General features: G+C 38.5%; 1 protein-coding gene across 1 annotated transcript in view; it reads left to right on the top strand.

Annotated features, from left to right (window-relative positions):
* SEC63 (SEC63 protein translocation regulator) overlaps window positions 1-8954 on the top strand; it is a 70825-nt gene extending 61871 nt beyond the window's left edge. The window contains exons 19-21 of the mRNA XM_007447253.1: window positions 3113-3211; window positions 6810-6914; window positions 7879-8954. Of these exons, the coding sequence (XP_007447315.1) occupies window positions 3113-3211; window positions 6810-6914; window positions 7879-8022 (348 nt within the window). The 3' untranslated portion in view covers window positions 8023-8954. The remainder of the gene's footprint in view (window positions 1-3112; window positions 3212-6809; window positions 6915-7878) is intronic.
* The last annotated feature ends 7577 nt before the right edge of the window (window positions 8955-16531 follow it).

Genomic DNA, 16531 nt, shown 5'->3' with positions numbered 1-16531 from the left:
TTTTTTTTTTTAACGTCTTTATTGGAGTATAATTGCTTTACAATGGTGTGCTAGTTTCTGCTTTATAACAAAGTGAATCAGCTATACATATACATATGGCAGGTGGATTCTTAACCACTGCGCCACCAGGGAAGTCCCAGATAGTCACTAGCTTCTTAATAAATAGTATTCTTCAGTGAATCTCATTTTAATCAAATAGCGTGCGTGGGGGGTGGAGGGTGGGAGGCATTCTGTAAGTGGAGATAAAGAATAAATGCACATTTTGAATATACCCCTCTGCTTCTCATATTAATACATGTTCTGGTAATGATACTTCTGATAATGAAATGTCAGACCACTTAAATAGTAGAGATGTTTACCTCATTTCATTAATAATCATAACTTTTAAAATTATTATTGATATATAGTTGAAATACAACATCACATTAGTTTCAGGTATACCATATAGTGAGTTGACATTTGCATACATTATGAAATGGTCACCACAATAAGTCTAGTAACCATCTGTTCCCATACAGAGTTATTACAATATTATTGATCATATTCCTTATGCTGTATATTACATCTCCATGGCTTATTTATTTTATAACTAGAGGTTTGTACTTCTTAATCGCCTTTGCTTATTTCTCCCCCTACCCCCACCCCGCTGGCAACTACTGGTTTGTTCTCTATATCTGAGTCTGTTTTCATTTTGTTTTATTTTTTAGATTCTACAAATAAGTGAGATCATATGGTATTTGTCTTTCTCTCACTTCACTTAACATGATATCCTCTAGGTCCATCCACATTGTTTCAAATGTCAAGATTTCGATTCTTTTTATGGCTAAGTAATATTCCATTGTATATGTGTACCACATCTTCTTTGTCCATTCATCCATCAATGGATACTTCAGTTGCTACCGTATCTTGACTACTGTAAATAATGATGAGGTGAATTGCTGTGTACATACCTTTTCAAATTAGCAACTTTGTTTTCTTGGGGTAAATTGCCAGAAGTGAAATTGCTGAATCATATGGTAGTTGTATTTTTAATTTTTTGAGGATCCTCCGTACTGTTTTCCATAGTGGCTATATAAATGTAACTAATTTTATTGTGCTCTGTGTCCTAGGCAGTTTAACAGATATTTTATTTGTATTATCTTGGTTTATCTTCACAACACAGTGTGAGGGAGGCATTCAACACTTAACAGAGAAAAAAGTGAGGTTTAGAGAAGTGAAATAATCAGGTCTGGATGGCTTTAAAACAGGCATTGGCAAACTACTGCCTACAGACAAATCTGCCTCCTGGCCTGTTTTGTAAATGAAGTTTTATTGGAACAGAGTCACACTCATTCTTTTTGCAATACAGTGGCAGAGTTGAGTAGTTGCAGCAGAGAGTCTTTGGCTCACAAAGGCCAGATGTTTATACAGTTGGCCCTTGGTATCTGTGGGTTCTGCATCTGCAAATACAGAGGGCCAACTCTACCATGACACTTTATGTAAGAGACTTGAGCATCTATGAATTTTGGTATCCTGGAGGTGGTGTGGTCCTGGAACCAATCTCCTGTGAGGTACAACTGTACTCCATTTTGAGTCTCTTATGTTTTACCCATTTTGTGTGTGCAAAACACTCATAGATGAACATATATATACACACATATACCTGTTGTGGTAGTCTTAACCCTTGGGTTAAGCAGAAGTTGGGTTAATCATGCACTTGTGATCTGTTATTCTGCTTATTAATGTTTCAGTGCCTTGTAGTTTAAGGCATTTAAACAAAAACTTTTAGCTGAACTTAGTGTAGCATTATTAGAAAGATAATAAAACAAATTTTAATGTCTTAGAATTGAAATGCAATAGAAAGTGCAAGTGTTTTTGGCTTAGAAACAAACATTTTTCCTATGAAACTATTTTCAGTAAAAAGTTATTTTTTTTAACCTTCTTTTGGATAATTGAGACTTTAGAATAGTCTATTGTTGTTTTGGTTGATTATTTGGAATATCCTAGAGTTTATTTTTAGCTACAAAACATTTTTTTTTTAAAGCCATTTTAGAAAGATATTGTCTTTATCCAGTTCTTAAACAGTGGATGTGAAGAAGATGACTGTTTAGTTACTGACCTGTGCTGTAATACAGTGATAGTTGCTGGGCACACTGAAGTTTTGTACTTCCAGACTAGTCTTCTAATTTTTGTTTTAATAGATTTTTGTCTCCTGTCAGTGCTCTCTGCTACCATTGTGCATTCTGGTGGCAATTTTTTTACCCAGCTCTTTTTCTGGTCCTAATCTTTTATGAAGTACAACTAAAAATGCTGAGCTTATTAAAATCATGTGCAGTAAAAGGTATAAACAGGCTCTTAGAATCTGAGATGCTCTCTTATGAGTAATGTGTTTTAATATATTAATTTCTGATATTGTTGCAATTCCGTTCCACTCCTACTTTCTGGCTTTTGCTTATTACTAGGTAACATTACGAAGATTATTTGCTAAATGATATTGTAATAGTTCATACTGTTTTCTTTTTTAGCATATCTTTTGTCATTTACAATTAATCAGGGGTTTTTAATACAGAGGTTCATCAATAGCGTTTAAGGGGCCATTTGAAACACCAAAATTACATACAAAAGTGTTGTGGAGAGAGGATCTACAAATGGTTAAGAACAATTTATTCATTCAGTAAATATTTATTGACATCTATTTTGTACCAGGCACTGAGTCTGTGCTGGGGATATAGCAACGAATAAAACAAGGAAAATACAGTTGGCCCTCTGCATCTGTGGGTTTTGCATCCATGGATTTGACCAACTGTGGATTGAAAATGTTAGGGGGGTACATTCCAGAAAGTTCCAAAAGGAAAAACTTGAATTTGCTGGGTACTGGCATAGCATTTACATTGTATTAGATATTGTAAGTAATCTAGAGATGAAACAAATCATATGCAAATACGACACCAGTTTATATAAAGGATGTGAGCATTCATGGATTTTGGTGTCCACATTGTGGGTGTGGGGGTGTGTGTGTCTGGAACCAGTCCCCCTCAGGTACCAAGGGATAACCATACCGCTGAAATGAGACAAGGCAAAATTGTATTTCTCTAACTCTTTTTGGTTATTTATACTCTTTTTTTCTTTGCAGGAAAAACAAGAATGGTGGTGGCTTTATATCGCAGATAGGAAGGAACAGACATTAATATCTATGCCATATCATGTGTGCACACTAAAAGATATGGAAGAGGTAATTATCCAACATTATTTAAATAGAGAAAACAGTGTAGAAATCAGTTTATCGTATTTGGCTTATTACATTTTATTTAAGACACATTTTATAAGTCTTCTCTGATGTATTTTGGAGGGAACTCATTGGAAATTTATAATATAAAGTACTGAACTACAACTTGGTAGTCTTCTAAAACCTCAACTTCTAAAATCTCAACTTATTTTGGGGAGTTTTCACTGTTACTATCTAAGAACACATGCCTTACCTTATCTCCAGAATTTAATTATGTTTTACAAAAATTTATTATTTTTATCCTCTTTGGATTAGTGCTCAGATATATACCTTTTGTCTTAAAAAACAAATATAAGAACTGGTGATTCGTTTTTTAGAGTGGAATTTTTTGTTACATTGCTTTGTCTGCTGTCAGTGACATCACTAATATAGCTTTGTGATGAACATATTTTGCCCTTGGATTTTCTTGTTTTTCTTCTTGATTTTTTATGTTATTTTTCTAGGAAGAAGCTTCTGTCTACCTGGACTTGGTGGACAAGAGCAAGGCTTTGAATTTCAAGATCTATGATGATGATTTTTAATCCAAAAAGTTGTTTCCCACCTTTCTAACCAAGTAGTACGTGTATGAAGTAGTTTCTTGTTTATTTGACACTTAGAGTTGGTACCAACTTAAGGGTATTTTTGAGAGTAATTTTAACATTTTGTGTGTGTGTGTGTGTGCGGTACGTGGGCCTCTCACTGTTGCGGCCTCTCCCGCTGCGGAGCACAGGCTCCGGACACACAGGCTCAGCGGCCATGGCTCACGGGCCCAGCTGCTCCGTGGCATGTGGGATCTTCCCGGACCAGGGCTCGAACCCGTGTCCCCTGCATCGGCAGGCGGACTCCCAACCACTGCGCCACCAGGGAAGTCCCAGCCATTGGTATTTTTGAAGAGTCCAGGCAAGGTATTTTATAGAATATCCCTTAATCTGAATTTGTCTTATTGGTTACTCACGCTTATATTCTTCTCAAATATTTTTGGCAAAAATACTGCGTAGGTGATGTAATAACCTTCTTAGTGCATCACATCAGGGGCACATTATATTAGTTTGCCTGATATTGTTGATATATTATGGTTGATCATTTAGTTAAGTCTTTTCTCTGTTGTAAAAAGTATGTCTTCCTCCAAGCTGTGGGGTGATACTTGGACACTATGTGAATACCCTGTTCTCCAACAGTCTTTAACCCACTCATTTTAGCATATGTTGATGATTCTTGCCTGAATCAATTTTTACTATGCTGGCTGTATTCAGTGTAGTTTAATTTTATATTTCTCTTAAGAGGGAAACTGTACATCTTTCATTGTGTTTGAATCATATTTCTTTGTGTGTCTGTTTGTGACCATTGTTCATTTTTGTTGGGTTATTGGTCTTTTAAATTGGTTTTGGGACTTTATTTTTGTTTAAGTATTATGAAATCAGCCCTTTGTGATGTGTGTTGCAGATATTTCTCCCCAGTTTGTTTTACTATTGTGGCTGTTTTTATCAAGCAAAAATAGAAATATTTACTCATTTATTTATCCATTGGTTTATTTGGGTGTTTGATGGTATGATTTAGTAGTCTTTTTCTTTTATGATTTGTAGGTTTGATGTTACAGTTAGAGGGGCCAAACTTTGAGATTAATTAAAAAAAAAATTCTCCCATGATGTTTTCTAGCTTGTTTGTTTCTTTAATAAATTTATTTATTTATTTTTGGCTGTGTTGGGTCTTCGTTGCTGGGCGCGGGCTTTCTCTAGTTGCGGTGAACGGGGTTTACTCTCCGTTGCAGTGCACGGGCTTCTCATTGCAGTGGCTTCTCTTGTTGCAGAGCATGGGCTCTAGGCACACGGGCTTCAGTAGTTGTGGCACACGGGCTCAGTAGTTGTGGCTCGCGGGCTCTAGAACGCAGGCTCAGTAGTTCTGGCGCACAGGTTTAGTTGCTCTGCGGCATGTAGGATCTTCCCGGACCAGGGTTCGAACCCGTGTCCCCTGCATTGGCAGGCGGATTCTTAACCACTGCGCCACCAAGGAAGCCCTAGCTTGTTTGTTTTAATGGCAAATTTTAATATATAATCTTGCCAACAAAATCTGGATTTTGGAAAGTGGAGGCAGATTACCGGAACATCTAAATGTCATCATAAAAATGTATTCTTCCTTTGTCCAAGTGGAGTAGAAACTTCTAAGAGTTCGTAAATTTTTGTATTTGAAGTTCATTAGTATATGATAGGAAATAACGTATCTTTTTGACCTTGTAAGGCATTGGACATCTGTAAAGAAAAAAATGTATTTCTCCCATGTGTTTCTCCTTTACTCTAACACTACTGCCACACTCTCAACACTTCTGATACCAGTTTGTGGGCTTTTCCCCACACCAAGCAATTTGCTGTGACACCAGCTGAGTGTCCTGTGGTTTGACTCAGTGCTGACACTGTCTACCTGGATATCTACCTCAGGTTAAGGGTTCAGTCCCACAAGACTGCTGTTTCCCCGCTCTCCATCTTTAGATGCTAGTCACAAGTCCCAGGTTGTCACCTATACTTCTGACCAACTGGCTGTAAATCGTGGTTCCCATGATCCCCCTCCTTGGGTTCAGTAATTTGCTAGAATGGCTCACAGAATTCAGGGAAACATATTTACCAGTTTATTATGAAAATAATATGATAAAGGATATAGATGAATATCCAGATGGAAGAAATACCTAGGGCAGGGTATGTGGGAAGGGGCATGGAGCTTCCATGCTCTTTCTGAGCAATCCACTCTCCCAGCACTTGCACATGTTCACCAACTCGGAAGCTCCCTGAACCCCTACTTTGGGGATTTTTATGGAGGCTTTATCACAAAGGCGTAATTGATCATTAACTCAGTTTCCAGCCCTTCTCTGGAGACTGGGGGCGTGGGACTAAAAGTTCTAAGCCTCTCATCATGGTTTGGGCTTTCTGGTGACCAGTCCTCATCTAGGAGCCCACCAAGAGCCACCTCATTAGAAGAGAACTCATTCTTATCCAGGAAATTCCAAGGGATTTATAAGCTCAGTGTCAGGAACCAGAGTCAAAGACCAAATATTAGAACAAAAGATGCTCCTTGGGCTCTTATCACTTAGGAAATTACAGGGGTTTGAGGAGCTCTTTACCTGGAACTGAGGGCAGAGACCAATGTATATATTTTCTATTATCTCACAGAAATAAGAAAATTTGGCAAGAACTATTTCCTTTCTGGTGAAGTCTATTTTAGTCCATTTCATTTATTTTACTTTTATACCCAACTTCATTTCTTCAGGTTGTCAAGATGTGATGGTCAACATAGAACTTGGTCGCTTTAAATATGCTTTCTTGAATTGTGGAGATAGAAATTAACCCCATCAATTCTGCCTCTTTTTGTTTTCTTTTTGTATAGTATATATATGACATAAACATCATATATGTATGTATTTGTTGTTGTTAGAACTTTTGTAACATTTATTAGGACCTCCTGTGTCATCTGAGTAAACCCTAGCTATTAAATACTCTGGTCTAAATATTTTAGGAGTGAGCTGTTGTTTCTTCCACTCCTCAAAATACAGATTTTAAGTGCTGGTTTTATATTCTAGGTAGAACTGAAGTTTCCTGCACCAGGAAAGCCTGGAAATTATCAATATACAGTGTTTCTAAGATCAGACTCCTATATGGGTTTGGATCAGATTAAACCATTGAAGGTAAGAATAATGACTATGCATTGCATATGGTTGTCTATTTGAATAAGTGCTTAATATACTGGGGAAGCTTTTCTAGTTTTGAAATGTAGAATTATAGAAAAAGAGGTCATCTCATACTTTTAGGTAATATACTTGATGGACTACTCTTTCAATAATAAACTTAAGTTGTATTAACAGAGTGTAATGATTTAGAACCTTGAGTATAACTTACGTGGTATATTTTAATGTGCTGTAATATGCTGTAACTTTACAGGGCCTCACCAGATGGGTTCTGCTTTCTTTAAAAAGCACATGTGTTTTCCCACAGATTCCATTGTAGTGTTTATTGATTTCCAAAACTAATTTGTTTTTGATCATTTTAGAGTATACATTTGTGTATCATTTGAAGCACACTCCCATCAGTGTTTACCGTTTCACTTGAGCTTTTTATAAGAGGCATGCTACTGTGTTAGACAGATTGTGCTGAAGAAGTATTGTTGCACTGTATACTGGAGACCTAAGAGAGGGGAGCCAGCAAAGACATACCTTTTTTTCCCCCACGAGAATACTGTATTTCTTTCCATTGGCTGTAGAACGTTACTTCATGAGTCTGGAGGCTGCAGATACCTCTTTGGAAGTCACACTTGAGTTTTTCTTCATCAGCAGAAGACTTATTAAGACATTACTTAGTGTGCTCGCTCAAGAATCACAATTATTCACCTTTCATGCCACAGAATAAATAGTATAAGCTCCTAAAATCAAAGTATCAAACTACATTAGAAATTTAACTATACTTACGTGTTAGTAGATTCACCTTTTTATTTCTGGGATGAATATCTGTTCTAAGTATGTTAAATTTAGAGTTAAAAGCATAAAATCTATTTCTTTATAATTGCTGCAGTCAAAGAAACCTTTTCTTTACCAGGTATTTCTCCCATTATTCTTCCCCAAGTTTCTGAGGTCTACATTTAATTCTTTTTTATAGTTGGAAGTTCATGAGGCTAAGCCTGTGCCAGAAAATCACCCACAGTGGGATACAGCAGTAGAGGGGGATGAAGACCAGGAGGACAGCGAGGGCTTTGAAGATAGCTTTGAGGAAGAGGAAGAAGAGGAGGAAGATGATGACTAAGCAGTGCTATGAATGGACCACAGTATTTGCACATATTTCAAATGTTTGCTGTTTTGGAAGTGTGTAATAAACCAGAAACAGTGCAGAACTGATGTTGAAGGAGGTGTTAGTTCTTTGCTAGAAATGGGTGCATAATATAACTAGGCAGTGGTGGTGCCTTGGTACAGTCTGAAAAATGCTTAAGGCTTGTGAAAGCCTTTCAAGTATGGGATGGTGCATTTATTTCATCTGCAAATGATAATAAACCCTTTGTTATAACTGTCCAGAAGTGTGGGCTATGTATTATCTGATCATTTATGGTCCCAGTGAAAGTAAAGGTACATGAAAAACCGTCTATAAATGAGCGACTTTACTTTGTTTAGCTTTAGTTTTAACAAACGTTAAAGTACGATAAACACCACAAATGTTTTAAGTAACATCTGCTCAAGTTTTAATCTCTTGGTAAGCTCTATTCACTTATTGACATTTTGCAGTGATACCAGAGTATTTATAACAGCTCCATTCATAGCTTTAAACATTTTATTTTTGCCTATCTTGGTCGTAAGTTGGCATTCTGTCACATTCCACATAATATAGAGGGCTACATTTTGGGATTTTCCTTCTTTTAATTGCCCAGAGTTATCAGATTATAAAAATGGCTTTTAATGGCTTAAAACATTTTTAAGCCTCTATTTTAGTAGATCAATACAGGATCTAATTCTTTTTATAAGCTATAGGTCTAAAAATGATTGTGGGACCATATGTTCTCTGATATTGGTGACTTATGTTATTAAACCTTTTTTAAAAGGTTCATTATAAAAGCTGAAATACATTCTTAGCTTTTAATCTACCTGACTCTATCAGAAGCCTTTTAAGGAAAAAATATAACATGCAAACGAGGCATTTTTTTGTATTCATTTTGGACTCCTGTCAATAAAATAGAAGTTTGACTCATTTTACGTTTGTAATGGTGTGTCTTTTTACTCCCAGAAAGGGATATGATAGGATAACTCATTCTTTTATTTTTCAACTAAAGATTTAATAATAATGTACATGACTGCTGAAGTGATTGCTATTTCTGTATACTATAGAAAACCCCCATGATTGGGAGGAATTTTCCCCTCACACTCTCACACAGCACAACCTGGAAGGGAGTGCGTATAAAGAGCAGAAATGTGTACATGCTGAGTTATTGAGGTATGTCTCTATTATAGGACTGATTGTAATAATCCTCTCCTATCAAAATCTCCACAGACCAAAGTACTCTTGGAATACTAATTTGTGACCTTCTTTACTTAGAAGGTTGTCACTTTCCGTGCAGAATTACCACTGGTATTTTGTTACTGCAGTAGTTGGAAATAAAATTTGAAACTTAACCAAAAACATGAATGGGGGGTTTTGGGGTTCTAAATTTAGGATGTAGTATTTCCTATAATACGGTCAAAGCAATTTTTTCACTGGAACCTCCATCACCTATTTTTCTTTTAAAGGTGTTAGTGAGACCCTTCCTTGGGAAGCAGAAGCGCCACTGAGGATTTGTTTCATTTTATAAGTAGAGGGTGGGTTTAATTTTCGAGTCAGGTTTTGCTGGGAAGCTGCTGGCCACCTAAGTGAGGTGGAAGGGAGTGAGCCAGCCTGTAGCATCCAGTGAAAGGAGAGGTTAGAGAAAACGCAGGTGGCGTGAAGGCAAGGAAAGTGAGCAAATGAAACAATGTGTAGTATGCGCACTCCTGGTTTTCTTGAAAGATACTTTTCAAGAAAAGTATTTCTATTCTAGTGGCTCTTTTGTCTTAAAGAGGCTTTGTAAGTTATTCAAACTGGCTTCTTTCTGATTTTAAGGCTAGAGGATGGTTTTACAACCCAGTAACTCACCACAGTGCTTAAAAAAACAGCATCACCTCATTAGGAAACCCTACTAGCCTGTTTTCCTTTGCCATTTGTGTGATATATGTGTACTTCCTAATCAAATAATATATTTTCTTCTAATGAGCTCTTTCCATATTGCAATAGTGAAAGAACTGAGCCTTCATTTTATACTTCTCATCTTTCCAGCAAGTCTCTGAATTCTACATCCCTTCTTTCTTTCTCTATTATTGAGATTTAATAACTAATTTACCCTGGTTTGCATTTAATCAAATGGAAACTTTCACTGAGTGCAGTTTCAGTTTTGTTCCCATCAAGAAACACTGACGTTTTTTCAACAGAATAGATGAATATATAGACCAAAACATTCAGTGTGCATATACAAAGTGAAACTGGTTATTTATGAAATTAAGCTACTTGTATAATATTTTTCTCTTTAAATTGGTGAAGTACCTATTAAAACAAAAGGTACTCGTCCAGAGGAGACCACAATCGAAAGTCTTTCAGTTGTAAATTTTTGTGTTATGAAACTTGATTTAGGCCCCACGTGCATATCTCAATCTCGAAGTCAGGAGTTCATGTCCTTTAAAATTAAAAAAGAAAATTTTTGTGAATATTTTTTAAAAATTGAGTACATTGAATAAGGTTTTCTGTGTAGAACATTACTGTATTTCTCCCAGCTTGCACTGAGGGGTGCAGAAGGATGATCAGCCTGTCTGGCTGCATAGCTCCACTGCGAGGTGGAAGCTCAGGCCCTGGGTGGAAACAGAGCGGGTGGACACCAATGGACTGATGTGGAAAAAGGGAGCAAGGGTGTTGAGGAATGTAATGAGGTTCTCTGAGCAGATAATTCTCGACCATAACATTTATCCAGTTATTCACTTCAGCCAATCAAAACCAGATACTGGAGTGGTCTTTAGCAACAATTGTTATTTCAAATGCAATTCAGCAAGCACTTCGCATATTTTTTGAGGAGTTGTTCATCATCACATATTTACTGAGTTTCAGTGTGGCTGGGTCTGTGATTGGACACTGGGGCTGTAAAAATCAAAGAATTTGTGTTCTTAATGACTCAGGTATTAGGGCAGGCAGATGTGTGGCAGTCTGTTTTAATCCATTTGCATTGGCTAATGACCATTGTTTGGAATGCCTTTTTTAGTTTGTCTTTCCACTGTAGGCAGAGGAGTTTTTTAAGGTGCTAGCTACTTGTTGGCTTAAAAAAAGAAAAAGGCAAACCTTCATCCTTTATTATTAAGTGTTTCTTTAAAGCATTTTCCTCCCCAAATATTCTTATTCAACTTTATGAAATCTCCTATTTAATTTGCCTTATGGTAACTGAAACAGCTATCAGTGAACCATAATGTGACATTTTACCTATGAGCTGTGCAGTGATTAGCCCAAATATGTCTTAAAAAGTTAGCATCAAGCATCTTCCCACATTTAAACTTGATGCTAGAGCTATTTTGCAAAACTAAAAAAAAAGCTGTGATCTTGTACATTTTTCTGTAACTTGAGCTAAAAATTCAAGTCTAGCAATCATTGGCCTGCTTTAGGGCTGTGGTTTCAGGTGGGGGCGTGTACATCCCAGGAATATGCAGGTAATCAGTCCACTGGGAAAATGTTAAAGCAGTTGTTTGTATTTAATCTCAGCCTTTTAAATTTCTATTTTTGTGTGTTTTATAATGTACATAATATATTGTACAATTGTACACTTCTATAATTTGTAAATAAATGATACATTTATTGGTGCATTATACATTCTTTTCTGATTTCAATGCATGATCAAAATATTTGGATATGCTGCTTTGAAGTGTTGATATACCACCATTTAAGCAAAAATGAAGGTTTGGACTTTTGGCATTCACCATTTGAGTTCACAAAACGATGCTACTCTGCTGGAGTTGAAGGGTTGGCATTCACTGTGTAGCAAAGTGATATTTTTTGAGGTGGGACTGAGTAGGTTTGGTGATGGGGTTAATAGATGAGGGGAGGGTTCTAAGCAGCTGTTGTCCATGGAAAGAAAGTGGGGCAGGTGAGGGCAGAAGTGCTAGGTGTGGCTTCCAGGAACTTCCAGCAAAGTCTACAGCTCTGTTAGTGGTCCCTGCAGTCAGGGGCTGCTACAAATTACAGGTGAGCATGAGAAGGACGGTCCACTCTTTTCGGCACTAGATGGTCCAGCATTAACCTGCAATGCTGGGTTACTGGACACCTGAAGTGTACACTTTAAAATCTGGATAATTATGAGCAGATTCCATAAAGAACTTTAAAACTATTTCCCTGTAGTTTCTAGCCTGGTTCCGGTAGAGGGCGATAGGGCTATAATTTCCTTTAGCAAAGAATGGTTTAGTTTGTGACACAAAGAACCAAAATTAAAGACATGGCTGTGTAATTTATTTCTATCTCCACCTTCTAGGCTTACCTCCTTCCCTTTAATGTTTTGTATTCCTGTCTAACCCTAGCCTGTATTACATGTGTCCTTTAATATATTAAATTTACTTCTCGGTTTTCTGGCTAGAAACATTAAGCCCCTTTGCAATAAACTCCCGAAGACAATCCACGTCTATTAATACAAATGTATTAGATTGCTTGAGAGAGGTGGGAAGTCAGGTAGGACAAAAAAAATCCTTTTATTCTACAAAATTAATTTTTGGATGGTAGGTGTCAAAAACTATTGAAGGGTCTGAGATTTTTACTCTGTGTGCAAGCTAACAAGTTAACCTGCCACAGTGCCATGGATGCTGGCAGAAGACAGGAGACTCCCAAGTCAGAGGCACTGGAGGCTGCGTGAGCTTCCTGTTCCCCATCTACTCCTCTGTCTCCCAAGTTCCATGGGGCTGATTGGAGTAGCTCAGGTGGCTGCTGCACATGCTGAGGAATTTCGAGCTCAGGAAACCTACTTTTTGAGTATGCAGGCATACTCCCTGGTGGCGCAGTGGTTGAGAGTCCGCCTGACGATGCAGGGGACACGGGTTCGTGCCCCGGTCCGGGAAGATCCCACATACCACGGAGCGGCTGGGGCCGTGAGCCATGGCCACTGAGCCTGTGGGTCCAGAGCCTATGCTCCGCAACGAGGGAGGCCACAACAGTGAGAGGCCCGCATACCGCAAAAAAAAAAAAAGAGTATGCAAGCAAAGCTGCCCAAGAGGGAGATACTTTTTCTTCCGAAGCTGTTTCCTATGCACACATAAAAAGATAGTCTGGGACAAAAGCAGTGTGCCCTGCTCACAAGGTTTGCAGAAACATGAGATATTCATAGAAAATTGTCTCTCAAAAGTTGGAATTCAAAATATATAGTAACTTCTATTTACAGAGAGGTATAGAGTACTTATTTTCAAAGAGAATGAGTTCTATTTAGTGACCGTTAGGACCATTGAGGCCATGTTCCTTGAGAATAATGTGCATTTAAACCTCTTGCAAATGTTTTATTGTCAAAGACAGTTTTATGTTACAATTGAAGACCGTTCACTTAACATGTGCACCAACTAAAAAAAATACAGAATTTTCCAAATTGAATCCAGAGCAGTGTGATAGTGCAAACAGGGTGTCTAAAAATGAACACTATAGCTGTTATGTATTATAACCATAAAAGATTTTGATAATTGCCTCTGTACCTTTGCCCAAAACCTCAACCCAAAACGTGTCCTGCCCGCCCCCCCACCTCAAAATCCCACTCTTCCCAACAAACTGAACATGTGCCTCCAAGCGAGTGGATCCTTGTAGAACAGCTGCCATTCCTTTAGTGGTGTCCTTGTTCCTAAGATGCTATCCAAGTCCAGGGAGTCTTTGGAGTGTCTTTGGTTGAAATAATTGAGGAACCTCTGAAATATTCTTCTGAACAGTTGTGCTGGCATCTGACCATCCTTTGAGAGAATATTTATTATTTTTTTTACTGTGAAAAGTCATTTAGAGATGATGAATTGGGAGGGTAGTCAAATTTGCTAATATTTCGATGAAAAATTAAGCATGTGACTAAAATTCAATGGGTGCCTTTTTAAAAATCATGATTTTTATTTAAAGTGCATCTGAGGACTCCCAAGGAGACATTCAGTAATATTACTGGGATAACTCTAGCCTCCCTCATTTATATGAATTACTCTGCATCTATATCTTTGTACAAATTAGTCTACTTGCTTTATAATCACATCCAAAGTTTCTCCAGCTTTTTATAATTTCTTGGTTCTCTGCCACATTCCTGGGACTCCTGTTGCTGGCTGTGCTGTACATCAAATTTCCAAAATTTTCTAGAGCCTCCTCTTCTTGATGTGACAACACATATATGAGAGAGAGAAGGGGGAGCACCAGAAGAGGTGCCCCAAGTTGAAGGGAAGCAGGGCATCCCTTCCAAATGTCTCGGAGTTGCTGTTTTCCCCACAACCAACTCCTGGTTCCGGACTCTGCAGGTGCTTTTTCTCCACCGTCCTGAGATCGTGCTCCAGCTTCCCTACCCGACTCACAAAATGCTGATCCGGGCCCATTATCATGCAAATTATGAGGATTACTGTGATTTTCCGAATAGTGCTTTTGAGAATCGGAGATGAAACTAGTGTTATGACTCACAGTATTATTTCCTTATACACTGAACCTCCACATCTTTCAAGTCTGCTGACTTGATGACAGGGTATCCCTCCGAGCGTCAGGAATGACACATTAGGGGCAGCACACTTTAGATGATTTTCGGTTTGCTAATACTAAAACTGAGTTTTGAGTAGAATTGTGACTGTTTCAGTGTGTTGAATAATTTTTAGAGCGAGAAAAAAAAAATCTTAAAAAAAAAGGCTTCCTCCATCTCCCTCTGTATGATTCATAAAATTTTCTTTGCATTTAGTGCTAGGTACTTATAATCTGATTGAACCGAGTGCCTGTCCCCCAATCTCTCCACAGCCTAATATAAGCAGAGAGAATGTAGGTATGGGAACAGAATCCATGGCTTTTAGTCTTGGTGCTACCTCTGTGGAGGGGCATTACCATGGGGAGTTCATGAAAGCGTGTATGCAAGTGCTGAGAACCTGGGAGGCCCCTTCTCAGCAGCTCTGGTTTGAAGTAGATCACACTTCCAGCTGCGCCCACAGAGGGCCAGGCATTGACGTGAGGGAGAGACATGGAAACAAAGACTCAGATAAGAGAAGTGACTTGTTACAGTTGGTGACGGAGCTGGAGCTGGGACCCAGGCACCTTCCCCCACAGGGGCTGCACTGTACAGCCCACGTGTCTTTACTTGCACCACTGGTTCCGACAGCAGGGCTACCCTGGAAGACTGTCACTGACGGGTTCCTCATGGGCTCCAGGTGCAGGGACCTGAGGCCAAGGGGAGGGGCGGAGGACAAAGCTAACAGTAGACTGTGCTTGGGATACAAAGAAAACAGAAAAGAACAAAAGCAAATAAAGACCCCTGCTGTACATTCTAAAAGAGGAGAAAAAGAATGAACAATAAACATAATTGATAAGTAATTTAAATAGTATAATTGAAGGTGATAAGAGTGATGGGAAAAAGAAAGTAGAGAAAAACAAGGCAGGCAGATGGAGGACAGGTTTCACTTTTTGTGGTCAGGTCAGGTCTCATCTCAAGCTGACATTTGGGCCAAGGCTTGCAGGAGTGAAGAAGTTAGCCGTGCAGATATTTGGGGAGAGAGTGTTCCAGATAGAGGACAAAGCTGACACACAGGCTGTAAGATAGGAGTGGCTGGCAAGTGCGGGGAACATCAAAGAGGCCATCAAAGTGGCTGGATCGGCTGGAGCAGAGTGAGCGAGGGGAGAGCAGCAAGAGATGAGCTCAGAGAGATATCAAAGGTCAGGGTCACAGAAGGCGGGGCCTTTCAGGTTGTTTAAGGACTTCGGCTTCTACTCTGAGTGAAGGGGGAGCCACTGCTGGGTTTTGAGCAGAGGAGTGACAGGGTTTTGATCCTTTTATGTCTTAAAAGGATACTTCTGGCTATTATGTTAAAAAAAAAAAAAAGACTAAGGAGAGAGAGGTTGAAGTAGGGAGACCAATTAGAAGGTTACTGCAGAATTCTCCCTGGAAATTTTACATGTGTTATAAGGCAATGGATGCTATACAGGTGTACCTCAGAGATGTTGCAGGCTCTGTTCCAGACCAGCGCAATAAAGTGAATATCGCAATGAAGTGAGTCATAAGATTTTTTTGGTTTCCCAGGCATATAAAAGTTATGTTTGCACTATACTGTAGTCTATTAAGTGTGCAATAGCATTATGTCTAAAAAACCATACATATCTTAATTTAAAAATACTTTATTGCTAAAAAGCAGATCATCATCTGAGCCTTCAGCGAGTCATAATCTTTTTGCAATAGTAACATCAAAGATCACTGTCACAGATCACCGTAACAAATATCACAGTGAAAAAGTTTGAAATACTGTAAGAAATGTCAAAGAGTGACACAAAGACACGTGAGCAAATTCTGTGGGGAAAATGGCTTTGATAGACTTTCTTGACACAGAGTTGCCACAAACCTTCAATTTGTGGGAAAAAAAAAATCTGTGAAGCACCATAAAACGAGGTATGTCTGTATAGCTATCCCTTTGTCCGCATGGAGGCTTCGATGGGGCGGCAACCATGGAGGTGGGGTGCAGTGGATTTGGGATGTGCATATCTTGAAGGTAAATCCAGCAGGATTTCCTAATGAAGTGAACGTGCTGTTATGAGGGAAAGA

This window comes from Lipotes vexillifer, unplaced genomic scaffold (genome assembly GCF_000442215.2).
Source record: "Lipotes vexillifer unplaced genomic scaffold, Lipotes_vexillifer_v1.1 scaffold515, whole genome shotgun sequence".
NCBI lineage: Eukaryota > Metazoa > Chordata > Mammalia > Artiodactyla > Lipotidae > Lipotes > Lipotes vexillifer.
The sequence above is the reverse complement of the archived record's forward strand: the minus strand, read 5'-3'. Positions and strand labels throughout refer to the sequence as shown.